General features: G+C 35.8%; 1 protein-coding gene across 2 annotated transcripts; it reads right to left on the bottom strand.

Annotated features, from left to right (window-relative positions):
- Positions 1–4,491: 4,491 nt before the first annotated feature.
- On the bottom strand, positions 4,492–14,913 carry LOC118040654 (calcineurin-binding protein 1). Of its 2 annotated transcripts, none has more exons than XM_035047639.2 (19): positions 14,779–14,913; positions 14,624–14,698; positions 14,301–14,420; positions 14,150–14,190; positions 13,863–14,074; positions 11,785–13,661; positions 11,331–11,543; positions 10,573–11,214; positions 10,259–10,494; positions 9,957–10,167; positions 9,683–9,838; positions 9,090–9,247; positions 8,775–8,967; positions 8,094–8,485; positions 7,459–7,639; positions 6,746–6,975; positions 5,689–6,352; positions 5,200–5,278; positions 4,492–4,969 (listed from the first exon to the last, which is right to left on the bottom strand). In XM_035047639.2, exons 1-19 carry the CDS (start codon positions 14,779–14,781, stop codon positions 4,734–4,736), a joined length of 5,919 nt encoding a protein of 1,972 aa, XP_034903530.1. In that variant the 5' UTR covers positions 14,782–14,913; the 3' UTR covers positions 4,492–4,733. The 2 variants fall into 2 exon arrangements, with proteins under 2 accessions (XP_034903530.1, XP_034903531.1); XM_035047640.2 differs by having other exon boundaries at positions 4,492–4,963.
- Between the last annotated feature and the right edge of the window lie 1,472 nt (positions 14,914–16,385).

Here is a 16,385-nt window from a genome sequence, read left to right as displayed (position 1 = left end):
AAAATTAAATTTTTTTTTTCAGTTTCATCTTCTAGAAAAATTGATTGGAGACAAAGTTTCATAATTTATTTCAGTTTGCTTTCTATTGAGTTATCGTGCTCTTAAACAAATATCCTACCATTGGGTTGGTGCTTAATTTTACGAGCATTTAATTTTTATCATATAATAAAATATAGAATAGTTCAGAAAAAAAAAAACAGTTATTGAGCCTTGTCATAACCCATTTTTGGGTTATTCCCCAAATTCACTTTTTTTTTCCAAAACAAAAATCAAAAAATAAAATAAAGACTAACAACGCAGAGAAGGCAAGTTGAGGAGGATCTCAAACATATGGGAAAATCAAGCTGTAATTTTGGATGAAATTTGAAGCCTAATTATACCCTATTATACCCAAAAATAAAGAAATAATGCAGATTCAAGGTGAAATTAAATGATTATTGGACGAATCTATATATAAATTAAGTCCAAGGACATAATTAATAGGCCAATTTGCATGGGCCAAATTAAAGTTTAATTATGATTAAGAATTAATTTGAGTCCAATTGAATGATTTAATCAAGTGTAAGGACTTAATTATACTTTAAATGGGTCAAATTAATTTTATTAGGGGCTTAAATGGTGAAAAATTAAGTTTGGGAGCCCAAGTTTGGCTTAATTGAGAAAATTAGAATTTTAAGAAACCAAATTTAATTTTTACTAAGTTAATTGGTTGAAATCAGGGGCAAAATTGCAAGAAAATCAAAGTTTTAAGGTCAATTAAGGGCTAAATTAAAGAAATTCACAACAAAGAACCATTTTGCAAAAGACGCAAAACTCTAGGGCCCCAAATGAGGAGAATCAGGGGTCAAATTAAAAAAAATTAAAAGTTTAATAGTCAATTAGGAGTTAAATTGCATAAATCCGAGATAAAAGACCAAAATGAAAAAGACAGTCAACTTTAGAGCTGACATCCGATTTTGGCAAGGGCACAATTGAATTAATTCTTAAAATCAAAAGCTCAATTGAAAACATGATTCAATAAATAAAAAAATTAGGGACTGATTTGGAAATAGAGCTTTCTTTGGCGCCATTTTGTTCAAATGAAATGATGCGTTTTGTACAAAACGATGTCGTTTTATTTACTATTCATATAAAAAAAACTCAAAATGCAATAGTTTTGAAAGACACCGCGTATCTTCTTTTTCCCTGACACTTAAAGGCAAGGGAAGAAGGTTTTCTTCCCCTTATTTACAGTACTTGTTTCTTCTGCTTTCTCTCTTCCACTTGCCCATAAACCCCGACACAGCCAACACCCCCTCATACAGGGGTAATTATTTTCGGTTCAGTTCGGTTTTTATCAAAAAGAAGTAACCAAACCGAAAATTTTTTAAGAAAAAAACTGAAACCGGTTCAAACCGACTAGTTTCGGTTCGGTTTGGTTTTTTAGACAAAAACTAGTTCAAACCGGCTTGACTCGATTTTTTTAGTTTGGCTCGGGTTGGCTCTGTTTTTTCGGTTTGACTTGGGTTTTTTTTTTTTTAATTTGGGCTCGGTTCGGTTTTTTTGGTTTTAGGCTTAAAAAACTGAATCGGTCGGTTTTTTCAAAATTTTAATTGGTTTTTTTTTTCACGGTTTAGTTTTTTCGGTTATTTTTTTATGATTTTCTTAGTTTAATTGACTTTTTATTTTTTTGTTCACCCCTACCCTCATGGCCTACCACAATGATGAAAAGGGTAGGGGAGACAATCCCTGCGGACAGCTCTAGGGTAGCTACATAGAGGTCGCCCTAGCTACCCTACCCTATCACCATGACTGGACAAGGGTAGGTAGCTCTCGCTTCCCTTGCTCTTATAAATATCCCATCACTAGGCGGTGAGTAAGGGGACGAAAAAAGGGAGAACTGACAAGAAACAAGACAATGAAGGAGAGAATGAAAGAGAACTGGAAAAAATAAAAAGGAGAAGAAGGAAGGAAAAGAACGCAACAGAGGATGACAAAGAAAGAGAGAGAACTAGGGGGAGGAAAAAAAGAAAAAAAAAAGAGAAATGAGAGAAGAGAAAAAACATAAATGGAAGAGAAAAACAAAGAGGGATGAAGAAAGAGGGGAAAAAAAAAAGAGGAAAGGAAAACATAAACAAAAAAGAGGAAGAACATAACGAAAATAAAGGAAAAACACATTGAGAAGAAGAAGAAAAAGAACCGTCGGCTAGTGAAGCAGCTCCCCAGTACACAACCACCTCATTTGGAGGAAGAACCACCAGCACCACCGCTTACACCACCGTTAGCCACCACTAGGTCAACTGTCCCTCACCCTCCTCCTCCTCCTCCTGCGCCACTCCCAATCTCTATTGTTTTAGTGGAGAGTCATTGTTCATGAGCCAAACCAGTTCCAACCCTATCCTTCTCAATATAGATTTTGTTGGGCTGAAATCAACCCAACCCCTTTTTAGGTCGATAGTGGCCTAACTCTGTTGGGCCAACCTTGGCCTAGTCTCTCTTTTGGGCTAACCTGGGCCCAATTTATTTTGGGTCAATCTCGACCCAACTATAATTGGGCTAGGCCTAACCCAATATATAATAATATAATAATAATAATAATAATAATAATAATAATAATATATTAAATAAAAAAACAAAAAAAATCCTTTTAGAAAAATTTGTAATTTCTCGCATATTTTTCTATCAATTTTAATTAATATTGGTTTGTATATTTATACTGTAAAAATACAAATCACAACAAATTATATTTTTACAATATAAATATACAAACCAATATTAATCAAAATTGATAGAAAAATATACGAGAAAATCATAAATTTTTCTGAAAGGATTTTTGGAATTTTTTGTTTGTTTTTTTTTTTGTATTTAATATATATATATGGGGGGGATCATAAATTTTTCTGAAAGGAATTTTGGAATTTTTTTTGTTTTTTTTTTTGTATTTAATATATATATATATATAGGGGGGGTTCTTGTTTTTCATGCATATGGTCAAGTCTCTAAAAAATATAAAAATATTTCATGTTGTATTTTCATGCAAAAAAATCCAAAAAAAATTGATATTTATTAGCATGCATTTTGAGCTTTAATAACCAGTTTATTAAACTCGTGAAAACTAGGACACTATTTCAAAAATACAAAAAAAAATATTTTATTTTCTTTTAATATATGGGATTACGAACATATACGTATTCCTAATATTAAATAAGAGTTATTTATTATTATTATTATTATTATTGACATTAGAATGATTAGATTTTATCTAATAAGATAAGGATTTTCTTACCGAAAACTCCTCTTAAACCTTAAAAAGACCTACAATTAGAAAACACGACAATGTCTTAGTTTTTATCATATAATTAAATAATACAACATACCTTAAGTATGACATATTTTGGATGCTAATACTTTATCTTTACATAACCAGTCCTCGTGTCTAATTTCTGAGACCAGTTATGGTTCATAATGATCAAAATACTAGGTAGACTCACATTCCCTCTTTCCACTTATAAAGGACAAGAATTCATTATCCCAATTCCTGATTTCTAGATACTATAAATGGACACATCGTCGTGACGTCGTACACGTGCGACAAGCTTAGCAGAGTTCATGACTTGGATCACAAATTTAATGTTATACAATATGTCACCATCTCAATGTCATTAATTTATTTTAAAGTCAAATTATATTTTTAACGGTTATTTGGGTTGCCTTTAGACCCACTAAATTGACTGGTCATATTGAGGCAATTTCTACACAATTTAATTTAAAATTTAAACTATGTATGAAGTCAGGTTGAGATGTTTTAAAATTGACTCGTAAAACCAAGTTTAATAATAATGTCAAAAAATTGCTCTTAATCTAAACATTTTTTTTATTATTTTAAAAAAAATTAGCTTGACATGCAGCGAATTACAATTATCTAAGAATTTTTATTTGATCAATAAGTTGAGCAATCAAAATCGAACTCGAACATTTTACTACAGCATGCAAACTCAATATTCTACAAAAGAAGACCAATCCTTCCTGACTTGCTGTTGTCTGCTAATTAATCAAAGGATGGCCGAGTGTTCCACCGCTATAGCAAAATCAATATTCATGTTGCCTTTTTTAAAGTATCTGTTTGTTCTAGTTTTACCTTTCATCAGTTTCTCTTAACCATGGCCAGTCTTTTTTTCTTTCTTTTTTTTTTTGCAACTCATGCTTTAACAAAAAAACATATATTCACTCAAAAACTATCATAAAGACAGATTTATTATCTCCATTCCTCTTTTCTGTCCCTTCTATATATGTCCTTGCTGTCTCGAAACATTGTGATCACATTGATTTGGAATCTTTCAATAATAACAGAGGATGAGAGTTCTAAGTAAGACAATGGGATGGAGAAATCAAAGCATCTGTTCAGATTGTATCCTTCAGTGATTTGTCGAAGGGCTTATGATCCAATTCCATCGTAAAAAGCTGGCTAGTCCAGCCTAGCAAGTTACAAATATCAACCGATACCCAATAAGCTCAACAAACAAGGCTAATTCTTGTATTTATTTACACGAGCAAAAATTACAACACACGACTTGTTTCTTTACACAAGCTCGACAGGTTCTAAAATTGAGTCACATGTGGAATTTACTCACATTTTTCTTTCATATCTTCTCTTTTCCTTTCTATAAAAGGGTGTTAAGAAGCAATTCTGGCATGCATGGACTATTTTCTACAACAATTAGTGTAACAACAAAAGCAGCACTATCTGGATCTCTTCATTCATTCATTGCAAAATCCCTTCCGTCAGGGGTGCTGTTATCTTGATTTTGCTGGGGAGTAGCGAATAAAATCTTTTGGCCCTCCTCAGAAGTTGGTGGTGGATTTGTGCACTGTATGCTATCACCCTCAGATAATGAGACCGATGTCACAGCAGTCACTGGTATGTTAACCACAGGCACCTCTGGTTCATTGCTACCACCTTGAGTAGCAGTATCTTTCCCACCACCTGTAGCTGACATAGGATTTGAAAACAGCCATCAGCATGCAGATGCATGAAAATCTGATGTGCAAACGTAAATTGAGCTGTGGAAGAGATAGCTTCAATGACTAGGACCATGAACATCTTGTTGAGAGAGGTGAGATGCATAAGAGGGAAGCTATACACGCTAATCTAAAGACAAATTTTATGCGACCTTGAGTAAGAAAATTAAACTTGTTGCTTCACAAGGAGGAGTAAATGACCTGTATGAATAACGGTAGCAGCAGGCAGGCTTGCATTGGATGGTACAAATGAGGTTCCAGGTCCCTTTTTCATCTTTGACTGCAAAAACACAACCACAATGGTCATGATGTATGTGTCCACTTCAATTTCAGTCAATTTTCTCTTTGACAATAAAAATATTCAATCAACTATTGAGCTTGCAAATGAACCCTTTTTTTTTCCCTTGGCTACGTGCTGCCACCATCAAACAGAGAAAAACATGTCCTTGATCATGTTTTCATGCAGAATAGTTTATTAGAAATCTAAGACTGACAAGTGCATTTTTGCCGTGTCCATCACCCTTGGATTCAATGGTCTAGGGACTTGAACGAATGAAAGTTGTGTGTCTACTTTCTCATGTTAGTTATCTTCATATATAAGCTGTAGATTCCATATTACTACAAATGTGATGAATGAAGTCTCTGGCATGCCAAACAAAACATCATTGAAGAGCAAGTTAGCACCCATACCTTCACATTTTCTTCACAATGCTTCACAACAACTGAGATATTAGCATAACGGCCATGCAACAGTGCATAAGCCCACAAGAGAAGCTTCCTTGGAATGCTAAGATCAAGAATTTCAACTCCATCCAAGTTAGGCTGAACTTGGGCTTGTACTGCCAGCCGAGATGGAACTAAACAAAGGTTGATACCAGATGGGAGCATTACACAGGAACTCTCACGGTAGAAATTATAAGAGCTCCTAAACAGAGAGGTAGCAGTCTCAATATTTTCATCTGAAACTTTCTTAATCACTATATTCTTGATTCTACTCAACATGGGGTTCCATTTTGTTTCAAGATTTCCCAAGTAGGTAGGATCCTCAAATGATTGACTCCATAACTCATTTGTTTGCAGATCAATACAGAGCAAAAGACTACTTTCCAAACTGCTATCTGATGAGTTAAGGGCATGTATCTCACTTTGGAGTCCAGATTGTATGGGGGTGATCAATGCCAAACTGATTATAAGAGATCGACACCAGGCAAAGGACGCATGCCTGCATACCTTTGCACAGTTGCTATTGGACAACTTGGGATTTTTAAAGCGCTTTCGAATCTTCTCATTTATTGCTTCAAGTGTCTCAAGCTTTCCATTCCCCTCTAGTGAAGCTATATATCTGTGGAGATATCTGTAACAAGGTAGTAAATTCTTAGACAGGTACAACTATGAGAAGACAATAGGCCGAATAACAATTAGCAATACCATGCCAAAAACACAAATTCATAAACATCAGTTATCTTGATATGAGTCAGAATACTGACATCTCATAACTAAAATTTTATATTGCCGAACAATTAAGAAATTGATAGAAGACTTGTGATTAATAGGGCATCAATGATACAGAAATTTTCAAAAAACATTGCTAGACAGTTTGAGGGAGAAGTTGGCAATCTGAAATTATGACAAAGGTTAGCACATAATGCTAAGATGAAGTCATTCACTATAAGATATTTTCACAAGTAAACACCTAAGAAGTTCACCATAATAGATAAGGACAAAATCTAACGAATATTCTAGTTACCCATATAAGCTGCTCTCTGAAATTCCTGGGCTTCTGATCTCAGGCAAGCTTAATATCTCTGGCCATAAGTTCCCCTGTTCCATAAACAATGAGAACATCTTCTCCAGTTGCTGACCAGAGTTGCCAGGAACACCAGAGTCGGCAGTCTCAGCTTGAGATATCGACAATACAAGGGTCTTGATAAACCTCCCAAGAGTTACTGGTACAAGATCTTCAATGCACAACGAGAACTGGATTTAAATTGAAATTAGATTCCAAAATGAATACTCAAATAAAGATCATGGAACATGGAATGAAATCATAAACGTAGATAAGCCTAGGAATTTCTATGTTGATAATGATAGGAAGATATTATTTGGCTAGGCATGAAATAACTAACAAGCTCTGCAGTTGCATGCAGGGTCCTTGACAATAATTTAAAAAATCTTGCTTGTATTCCATTTCCTACACTCTTAACACAAAATGAGTGAAAAAATTAAGAAAGCAGATATATAAAGGTGGAGAGCACTTTGATATTCAAAGCATAGCCATGTCTGTAATGATGGTGTTGTTAACAAAAGTATGAACATTTTTCTGATATACAATTTTGATTGCAACAATCAAGCATTAGTGAAGTCGTTTCCTAGATATGATGGGATGACTAAAATGGAAGCAGGCATGGCTCTTGCCAGGCAATGTAAAAGAAAACAAAGTTTAAAAGGTTGAGCTTTTACCCTCTTATCTGCCCTTAGAGATATAAATGCTCGATCAAGTGTACAAATGTCTCCAGTTTCTTCCAACAATTTCAGATAGAACAACAAATACTTCCGAATGCAAGTAATAAATTTCCGGGAACTTTCTGGTAAGTTTACTTCAAGGGCCTTTTTGTTCCCAGAAAAACCTGGTGTTTTGCGCCTGACATCCAAATATAATAAACAAATGTAATGCACATCAGCAATAACAGCAAGATGAGCAACAACTAGAATATGCTAATTATCAAGGGGATTTTGATACCACCAAGAGACAAAGTGACTTGATGTTTTTATGAAATGAATTAGGGAAATTTCAGTGAGAAGATTTGTTGCATGTATTAGATAAAGTTGGGATTTGAAGGACAATGCCTTTTCACATTTCTAAATCAATTTTACAAATGGCATTCTTCTTTCCCCATGAAAATCATTCACGTAATTTCCATGCTACTATTGCTGGTAATCAAGAAAGCCTTCAACATGAACCATGGAATAGCAGTGAGACCATGTTCTCTACGAAGTGATAAACCACCAGAAAAATTTGTCTAGATCTTATGTCTGTGGCCCCCAAATTTTGCACAAATAATTATGAAATAGGTAGGGAATAAAGGAATTAATACCTTCCTTTTTTGACCATCCCATCAATCTCCCACATATTTATAGTGAAGGATGAGCGAGAAGATTTGAAGCAAAAAGAAAGTTCATCCTTTGCTCTCTCCAAATCACCATTCAAACCCCTTTTATACAGTCCTTGTGCAAGCATGTATCTGGCCTTATGAAAATGTTTGAGATCGCCTTCAACACAAACTTCCAAAGCAGAAATGCAATCATTGTAAAGCATTTGCCACACCTTTTCTAACTGAACTGATTCCTCATGTTTTCTCTCAAAACTTTCCTCAGTGCTTCTGTCCTCAATATTATCTGCTGAACATGACACTTCAGGTGCAAATGTACTAAGTATGCTCATGACAGCATCCTTTGTTGATTCACTAAAGGAATATTCTGCAAGGACCTGTAACAAAGAAAAGATACGATATAAAGATAATATGCAGGCATCTGATAAATATAAATAGTATAATTCCTAGAACTGTAAGATGATAACCATTGAAACACAAGTAAACATCACGAAGAAGCCAAACACACACACACACAACACAAGTACAGAGATTGAAGTTCAATCCAAAAGCACAACATGTGCTGGAAAACAAGTCCAAAAGGATAAGAAAAGGAGTTAGTGATAAAAATAGGAATCTCTCTCTTTCAAGTCCATTTCTATGGAAGGTGTAGGCCAGATAAGAAACCTTTAAGACCTCCAGATTCAGTCTTCCAGATTTGCAAAGTAACTTTAGGCGAGAAGCATGCATCCTATAGACAGGATCCACAGCTGATGAATTCAAAGTGATAGCTACACTATAATATGATAGTGATGTCTCATATGAGTATCCAAGCTTTTCGCAGAGTTTCCCCATGTAGAATGCATGCGACCAATCCTGCCTGCAACATCAACAAATTCTATAAAGTCCATATAGGAGTATCATAATAAAAGAATAAAACAGTAATATCGTTTGAAAAAGGATCCATAAAACAGTAATATCATATGAGAAAGGATCCATTACTTTTGTGTGTGAGCTTTCTTAAAATGCTTCAATGAGTTCTCACAAAATGCCATCCATACTGCATCTTTCGAGGGTACGGCAGATCTTTGGTCATAAAAAGGTACCACATTCTGAAGGCTGTCATAGTAGACCAGTGCCAGCAACTCATGTATCTCACACTAGAGACAGATAAAAGTTCCAAGCTGGTTAAAACAAATTATACCAAGAATACAAATCATCAAGGTAGAAACCTTAAATTATGTCCAGTAAACTTGCTGGACATGCATTCTGTCTAATAAGATGTACTTTGTTTATGTTTAATGTGGATTTCCTAAATGAAAGTAGTTAAAGATGGAATGGCACTAAATAATACTTCAAAAACAATCCATCATAAGTTGCTTCAGAAATTTCAGCGTGATATCATGTAATCATCCTCAAATAAACCATGAGAACGTGTCCCATCTCAAACAAGTCACATGCACAGCAAGCTGCTGTATAGATTAAGGCACCTCCATACAGTTTAAGAAATGAAGGATATAACTATAGAAACAGTCTAGAAACAAGAAAAGAATATATCTGGTGCCCCTCGTATATAATACTGAGAAAGGACAAACCTGCTGGGCTGGTGTCTTTGCTAAAGCCAAACTCATTAATAGACAACGCCTACTCCTCCTTCGACTTGTGTCAACTCTCTGAGGTAGATTAACATTTTTTCTCCACCCTGCCACATTTATGTGCTTGCTTCCATCATTTAGCAACAAGTCTACCTCCTGCTTTAGTGAAAACAAAAAAACATTCAAAATAAGTCTAGAAAAAACTGTAAACCACACCAGCTATCTTTGGTTTCCAGAGTAATGAAAATTAAACTGACACTAAAATAAACCTTGCCTCATCGTAAGTATTTCCAAGCCGTTGCCAACTTTCAAAGCGTAGAGGGTTGTACAGTAGATCATATTTAAAGAGATTTGCATTTTGTTGTACGAACTCTTCCCCTTCCTTGGTCAGTACAAAGCCTGGCCATTTATCAGTTGCATTCATTTCCTCTGAAAGGGCTAGGAAATAATACAAGTTGCAATACACTTCAAAATATGGCTCGGAGCTGAATAAGTAAATTATTCATGGAGTTAGCTCATTCTTTAAAGGTAGTGCACCTCAAAAAGAAGTTATATCTTATCCAAGGAAGAAAATACCTTCTGACCATCAATGACCTGTGCTGTTTGACACTTCCTGCATCAGGAAATATTACCTTTGTTATGGTTTCAAGATACCCTTCAGATCCAGCCTCATCTGAGAGTTTGTCTTCACATAAATCAGGATCATCTAAAAATTTATCTATTGCATTTCCAGCAAGAACTTCTTCTGGCGGTTGTGGAAAGTGTTTGCGTATAGCTCTTAACACTCTACGAAGTTTTATCAATCCAGTTTTCTGAGATGCATATGCACACAACTGCATTAAAAAAAACCTTATACAAATGGTGAGAGGAGAGATAGAGAGAGTACTTACTGACGAAGCTCTTGCACATGGCAGTATATACTGAAAAACATCAGCACATTGTTCCTTGGACTGATAATCTCCACGACTGGTATTTTTGTGAGTGGCTAGGTCATCATCATAGGAAGAATCAGATCGAATATTGATACCGTACAAGCAGAAAAAGCACTGATCCAAAGCATTATCAATTAGTAACTCAAGTTCCTCTCTTTCATCTTCATTAAGTTCATTGATATGTTCTGTGGGTTTTTCTCCTTTGTTCTTCCCCTCATTGCCACCTACTTTTCTGCGTTCTAAATCTGCATGGTCTTTCTCTAGGCCTGCAGGAGATGATACATCTTTGGAAGAAATCCCTCCAAAACCATCACTCATAGTAGCACTTACTTCATTGATTTCAGCTCCACCCCCCTCTACACCCAATGTATTTAATATTGTCTCAGTTTTAAATGTTTTGTTTGGGCTATGAAGCATGTCATCATGTTGAATTGCTTCTATGTTGGAAGAGTTTAAGCTGGACTTGAGCTTCATGTCCAATGCCAAGAGATGCTTTATTGCAAATTTAAGAAATGTTCCTTCCTCCCCTTCACCATCCCCGCCAGCACAGCAGAGGCCATACTCAGCAAGTAAGTCATGGATTGCAACAATTAGTTCAACCTAGCATGGGAAATAAGAAATTCAAGAGAAAAAATATGAGAAGAAGAAAAGATTGCAAATGATTAATATGCCCTCACATCCAATGTTTAATTTTACATTAGAAAAGTATAGCTTACTTGGGTTTTAACAGGGATGGTATGGACAAGATGTTGAAGCTTGCAGTATGCAATGCCTGCATCAACAAAGCAGCAAATTTGCTTTTGTTCTAATTCTTCACTAATTGCTGGCACAGAAGATTTCTTAGATAAGTAATTTGCAATATGGCACATGACAGCCAGCAGCAAAGACTGAATGTCGCCAATACTGCCAAAGGGAATGATTTTTCCATTCTGCAAGCATAATATATAAACAAATGCATGATTCTGTAGCAATGGAAATAATGATAACTATGCAGGAGGTGACAAGAGCAAATACTCAAAACAACAGAATCATACGGTCACAAGCTGCATTTGCATCATGTACAGAAAACATCTATAAACTGTAAATTTTGTCTGAACTGATGAAACAAATTGCTGTTCTTTGACAGAAAAAAAAACCATAAAAAAGTATTTCTTTTTATAAACAACTTACAGAATCAACAGATGGACCCAGAAAGTTCTTGAATTGTGATACACATTGTGAAATTGCTTTCACTTCCTCCATCACCAAGTCATTCCAGTGCTTCTCTGGATTTTCTTTTGACACTATATCAGAGGCATAGTATGCCTTTAACTCAGACTTCTGATGGAAGGTTACATATCCATCCATACCAGCTAGTATCAAGAGTATTTCCAGCTTCCGTTGGTGACTCTTCAAACATACCTCAATTTCCATTGGTTTTGCCTTCTCACATGCTTCAATTAATGTATCTAATGCTGAAAGTTCGATGCATGTAAATTCTTCACCTTTCTTATCAGCAGCAGGCAATGGCAATACATTGAGGTGAACATGCTTGGAAGAGAATAGAAGTGGAGCAAGCAAGTCTACACAATCCGAATACATTTCTTTCTCAATCATCTCTCCTACTGTCTTCTCAAGCAAGAGGTCAAGCTTTAATAGATTAATTCCATGCAGAATCCTGTCTACAGTTAACTCTTTATCAATCTTCAGGTGTGGAAGACAGACTGATGGAGCACTGTTTGTTACTTCCTTCTTTGTCAAAACAGACAAGGAAATACAGAACTCTCCATGAGCTTTTGCCTTGTTTCCATCCATGATAGACAATTTCCCACTCAACCAGAAATACCGAACCCAGAAGGAACTTTTGTTGTCCAATAAGGAAATGTTTAAAAGTGAATCCCAGCCTCCAGTGCCTTCTTTTAATGTTTCATCACTATCTTGGAAACTCTTATCTGAAGAGAAATTTATATTTCCAGATACACGAGTCAAGTGAAAAGGATAATCCAAAGCTACTGATTCAATTATTTTACAAAGATGATAGGAAGCCTCTGACAAATATTCAGACATCTTGGAAACATTTGAAGGTAACGATCCAAGATCATAATATAGTTCAGCTAGAAAAAGGCAGCATTCAGGTGTCCTATCTCTCCCCCAATGTCTTGTCAACCTCTCCAACTCCAAGAATTTGACAAACGCATCTTGATACTTAAGGCCCCTGCTTGCAGCATGTTCCAAAAGCAAATGGCCTATATGGTAAGCACCATAATTTTTTGAAGTTTCCCTTACAAAATCAGCCACATCATTGTGTTCCGTATCCAATGAATCAGCCTGATCAAAACATGGAACCGAACAACTACCCACAAGATCAGAATCCTCATTTTTAACTATGAAAGGTTCTATGAGCTGAACTACGACTTTGGCCAGATCCTTTCCACTATCAAAATCCAATTCTTCTTTTCCTGGTTTACGACTCCTAAGACGAGTGCTCCGCCTCTCATGAGGCTGTTCATCAATAATATTTGGATCCCTTTCCTTAACACTGCTGGCTCTTTCAGAGTTACAATCGACAAAAGACATGCTTTGAACACTAGGGATGGATTTTGACCCTTTCTTTTCCACGGACTCCATGATAATTTCCATATTTGAAGGCATGTTTATAGTTAACCCGATATCCCCTGATCTGCATACTGTGTCACCCCCCATCTCAGAACCAAAACCATTGAGTTTAAGTAAAATTTCCAGAATGGCATCAGTGAGAGCTGCCCATGAAACTTCTGGTAGGAGCAATTCTATGTTGTGGTTTGCCCGTTTACATGCAATACCCTCATCAAGATTTTCATCAGTTGCTTTTCTCTTATTAAGAAATTTAAGCCTGACATGCTTAGGTTCCAGCTTATCTATACCTCTAGGAGAAAATGGAACTGGCTCTGACTCTTCAATAGTATTTTTGACATGCAAAGCACGAGAATGTGAAGGCCAATGTCTCAAAATTAACTCTGCTACAGAAAGGCATGCGACCTCATCACCAATAGCAATAAGAACTTCCAATAGTTTCTCCATGCAATTCCCTGAATGCATGACAAAGAGAGAAGACAAACTTGTCTGCATCAAAAAAAAAATGATGCAATTCTACTGAAAACTGTAACGTGTAAACACTAAGAATGAATGATATATCCAAACAATCAACACAAATAAACACTAAACAAAGCGTTTGGATGCCGGCCAAGCAACAAATTATAGAAGATTGGAGCAACAAGATAACTGCTTACAATTATTAGGGCTACATAGAAGCCCTTGCTCAAACGCCCAACGTGAAATACTCAACAAACCCATCGAGCAAGATAATGTTCCCAGCTGATTCCAGACAACAGAATCTTTGGTATCAATCTCTACAGCTTGGAGGTAACAGCGAAGAGCACTCTCATAATGACTAGAACCTTGTTGAAGAAAAACAGTTGCAAGATTCTTCAGCACCAAGAATCTACAAAACAACAAAATCAATAGCATATCATATAACCCTCCAAAACAATTAACAGAAAATGCAACAGATACAGACCTGAGTTGTAGCAAATGACCATCACTCGCATTACGATCAGCCTAAAAGAACAAATAAACAACATACTTAACAATTTCCGCAGGCACGGTGAACAAATTAATATTTAAAAATTAGCCTTCAGAAAAGAAAAGCAAAAAAAAAAAAAAAATACCTGAGCATTTGATATTAACGGATCTTTTAAAACCGATTCCAATAACTCGCATGCCTTATCATACTCTTTCGCTTGTAATTTAAGCAGCCCGTCATGATAATTTTGTGTAAGATGAAATTCCTGAAATTTGCAATTCAACCTCCCAATTACTAAGAAAAAAAAAAGAGCAAAAAAAAATCACTCAATTTGCGATGAAATTAGGTTTTTAAAAAAAATTGATATGTGCATTAAATTTAATAACAGAATGTGTAGTAATTAGAGTAAATAAATGTTTCTGTATTACTTTATTGTTCAAGAGTAAAAGGAGGGAGAGAGAGACGAGCCTGGGCTTCTTTAGTCGGGGCTAAGGGTTCCCATTGCTCTTTAGAATCAGTATCGTTAATGGCTGCAATAGAGAACTGAGAAACACCCAAGTTTCATTAAATAACAGCGTTAATCGTTGATTAATCAAGCTAATAATTTCAAGAAATTAACCTACCATTATTCAGCTCTCGCGATTACGGTCTTGATTCTTCGATTTCTTCTTCTCTGCTTCAGAGTTTTTTAGGCGGGCTCGTTAAGTCGCGTATTTTTTCATTAGTATCACAGTGTCCTGGGCTCTCTGAATTTACTATTATGGGCTTCCTAATAAACCCCCCTCGGAAACAAATTGTGGTTTATTCGTCATTCTGCTTCCAAAACGCACCATTTAGCTTCTCTTCTCCGTCTTCTAGGATAATCATGATGGACATGCAGTAGACGGGCAGTCGTTCGTTGAGATTGATCTGCTATGCTCTCCCATGTGCGTGCTGCTACATTGTTGGGTTCAGTAGCAGCAGGCCAGCTTTTGGCGATGGTATTGTTTTGATTTTTGGGGGAGGAAACACTTCCTCTGCAAATGGGTTTTCGCGTTTCCGAACTGAAAGGGCTGGTATGGAGTGGAGATACCGTATCCAGCTTCTGTATTTATTTCTTTTTTCATCTGTTTTTTTGTTGGTAATTCTGAATCTTAAATCCCCATTTGTTTGATGATAGATACCTGCTAGCTTTTACTATACAATTGAAGAAAGATGATTCTGAACCGGAATAGAAGATTGTTAGATACGGATTTTCAAGACTGGTGATATTCATGATCACAACCAGGTTTGTGATGAACTATTCTATTACTGGGAAGCCCACACAGGGCTTGGTATTGCTTTGTTTGAGAATGGCTTTCATCATTCCTAGTTTTCTTCCATCACTATCTGCTGGTGAGGAATGGAAGGCCAGAGACATTGGAGAAAGTATTTCCATCATTTTTGTAGTTTTCCTCCTTTGATGTCAGAATTGTTTGAGCAGAGACCATCTTTCCCCAGATCCTATTCTGTAGCAAGTGTGGCGTGACCTCTGGTACTGCCCTTTTGAATTTTTCAATTCGTTTCATAGAAGTTCTGATGCATCAGCGAGCCTTCTCCTGGAAATTTTCTATGAATGTCGTGAACTTTCCACGAGGCCTATGCGTCCGTCCCCCCACCTATAACAACATGCAATGTCGGTGTTTTACCAAAGTGCCCGTTTGTCATTGCGGTTGCTACTAAGATTTAGTTACAAACTAGCTTGACTGCCCGCACTTTGCTGCAGGTGATTTTAGGTTATAAATAAAAATACAGTTTTTTACTAGAATAAGCATAACATGCATGAAAAATAATAATTGTTAAGCAATGATAAAAAGAACTGCAGCTAGGTATAGTATCAAATGTTTGATAATATAGATAAAGTTATAAACAACAACAAAATACAAATAAATTGTCAGATTGTTGAGCACTTAAAGGACATTGTTGTTTCCAAACTATATCAAAATTACAGAGGCAGCAGTCATGATAATATAAATTAAGTTATAAACAACATCAAAAGTGAAAATAAGCTACCAGACTCCTCTCCATGTTCTTGCTACAGGAATCTAAATCCAAGTCATTTGTAGAGGAATTGCTAGTTTTTCTGCAATGTAAAGACAATAAAATAAATTATGTAAAGACAACAAATCCAAGTCATTGTTGTTTGCATTTTTTGGACATGTTAAATAGCCTTCACAAAAATGTTTTTTTTTTTTTTTTTTGTGTTATAGAT

Source organism: Populus alba, chromosome 18, assembly GCF_005239225.2.
Source record: "Populus alba chromosome 18, ASM523922v2, whole genome shotgun sequence".
Classification (NCBI taxonomy): domain Eukaryota; kingdom Viridiplantae; phylum Streptophyta; class Magnoliopsida; order Malpighiales; family Salicaceae; genus Populus; species Populus alba.
Note: the sequence above shows the minus strand (reverse complement) of the source record. Positions and strands in the feature narration are given on the sequence as shown.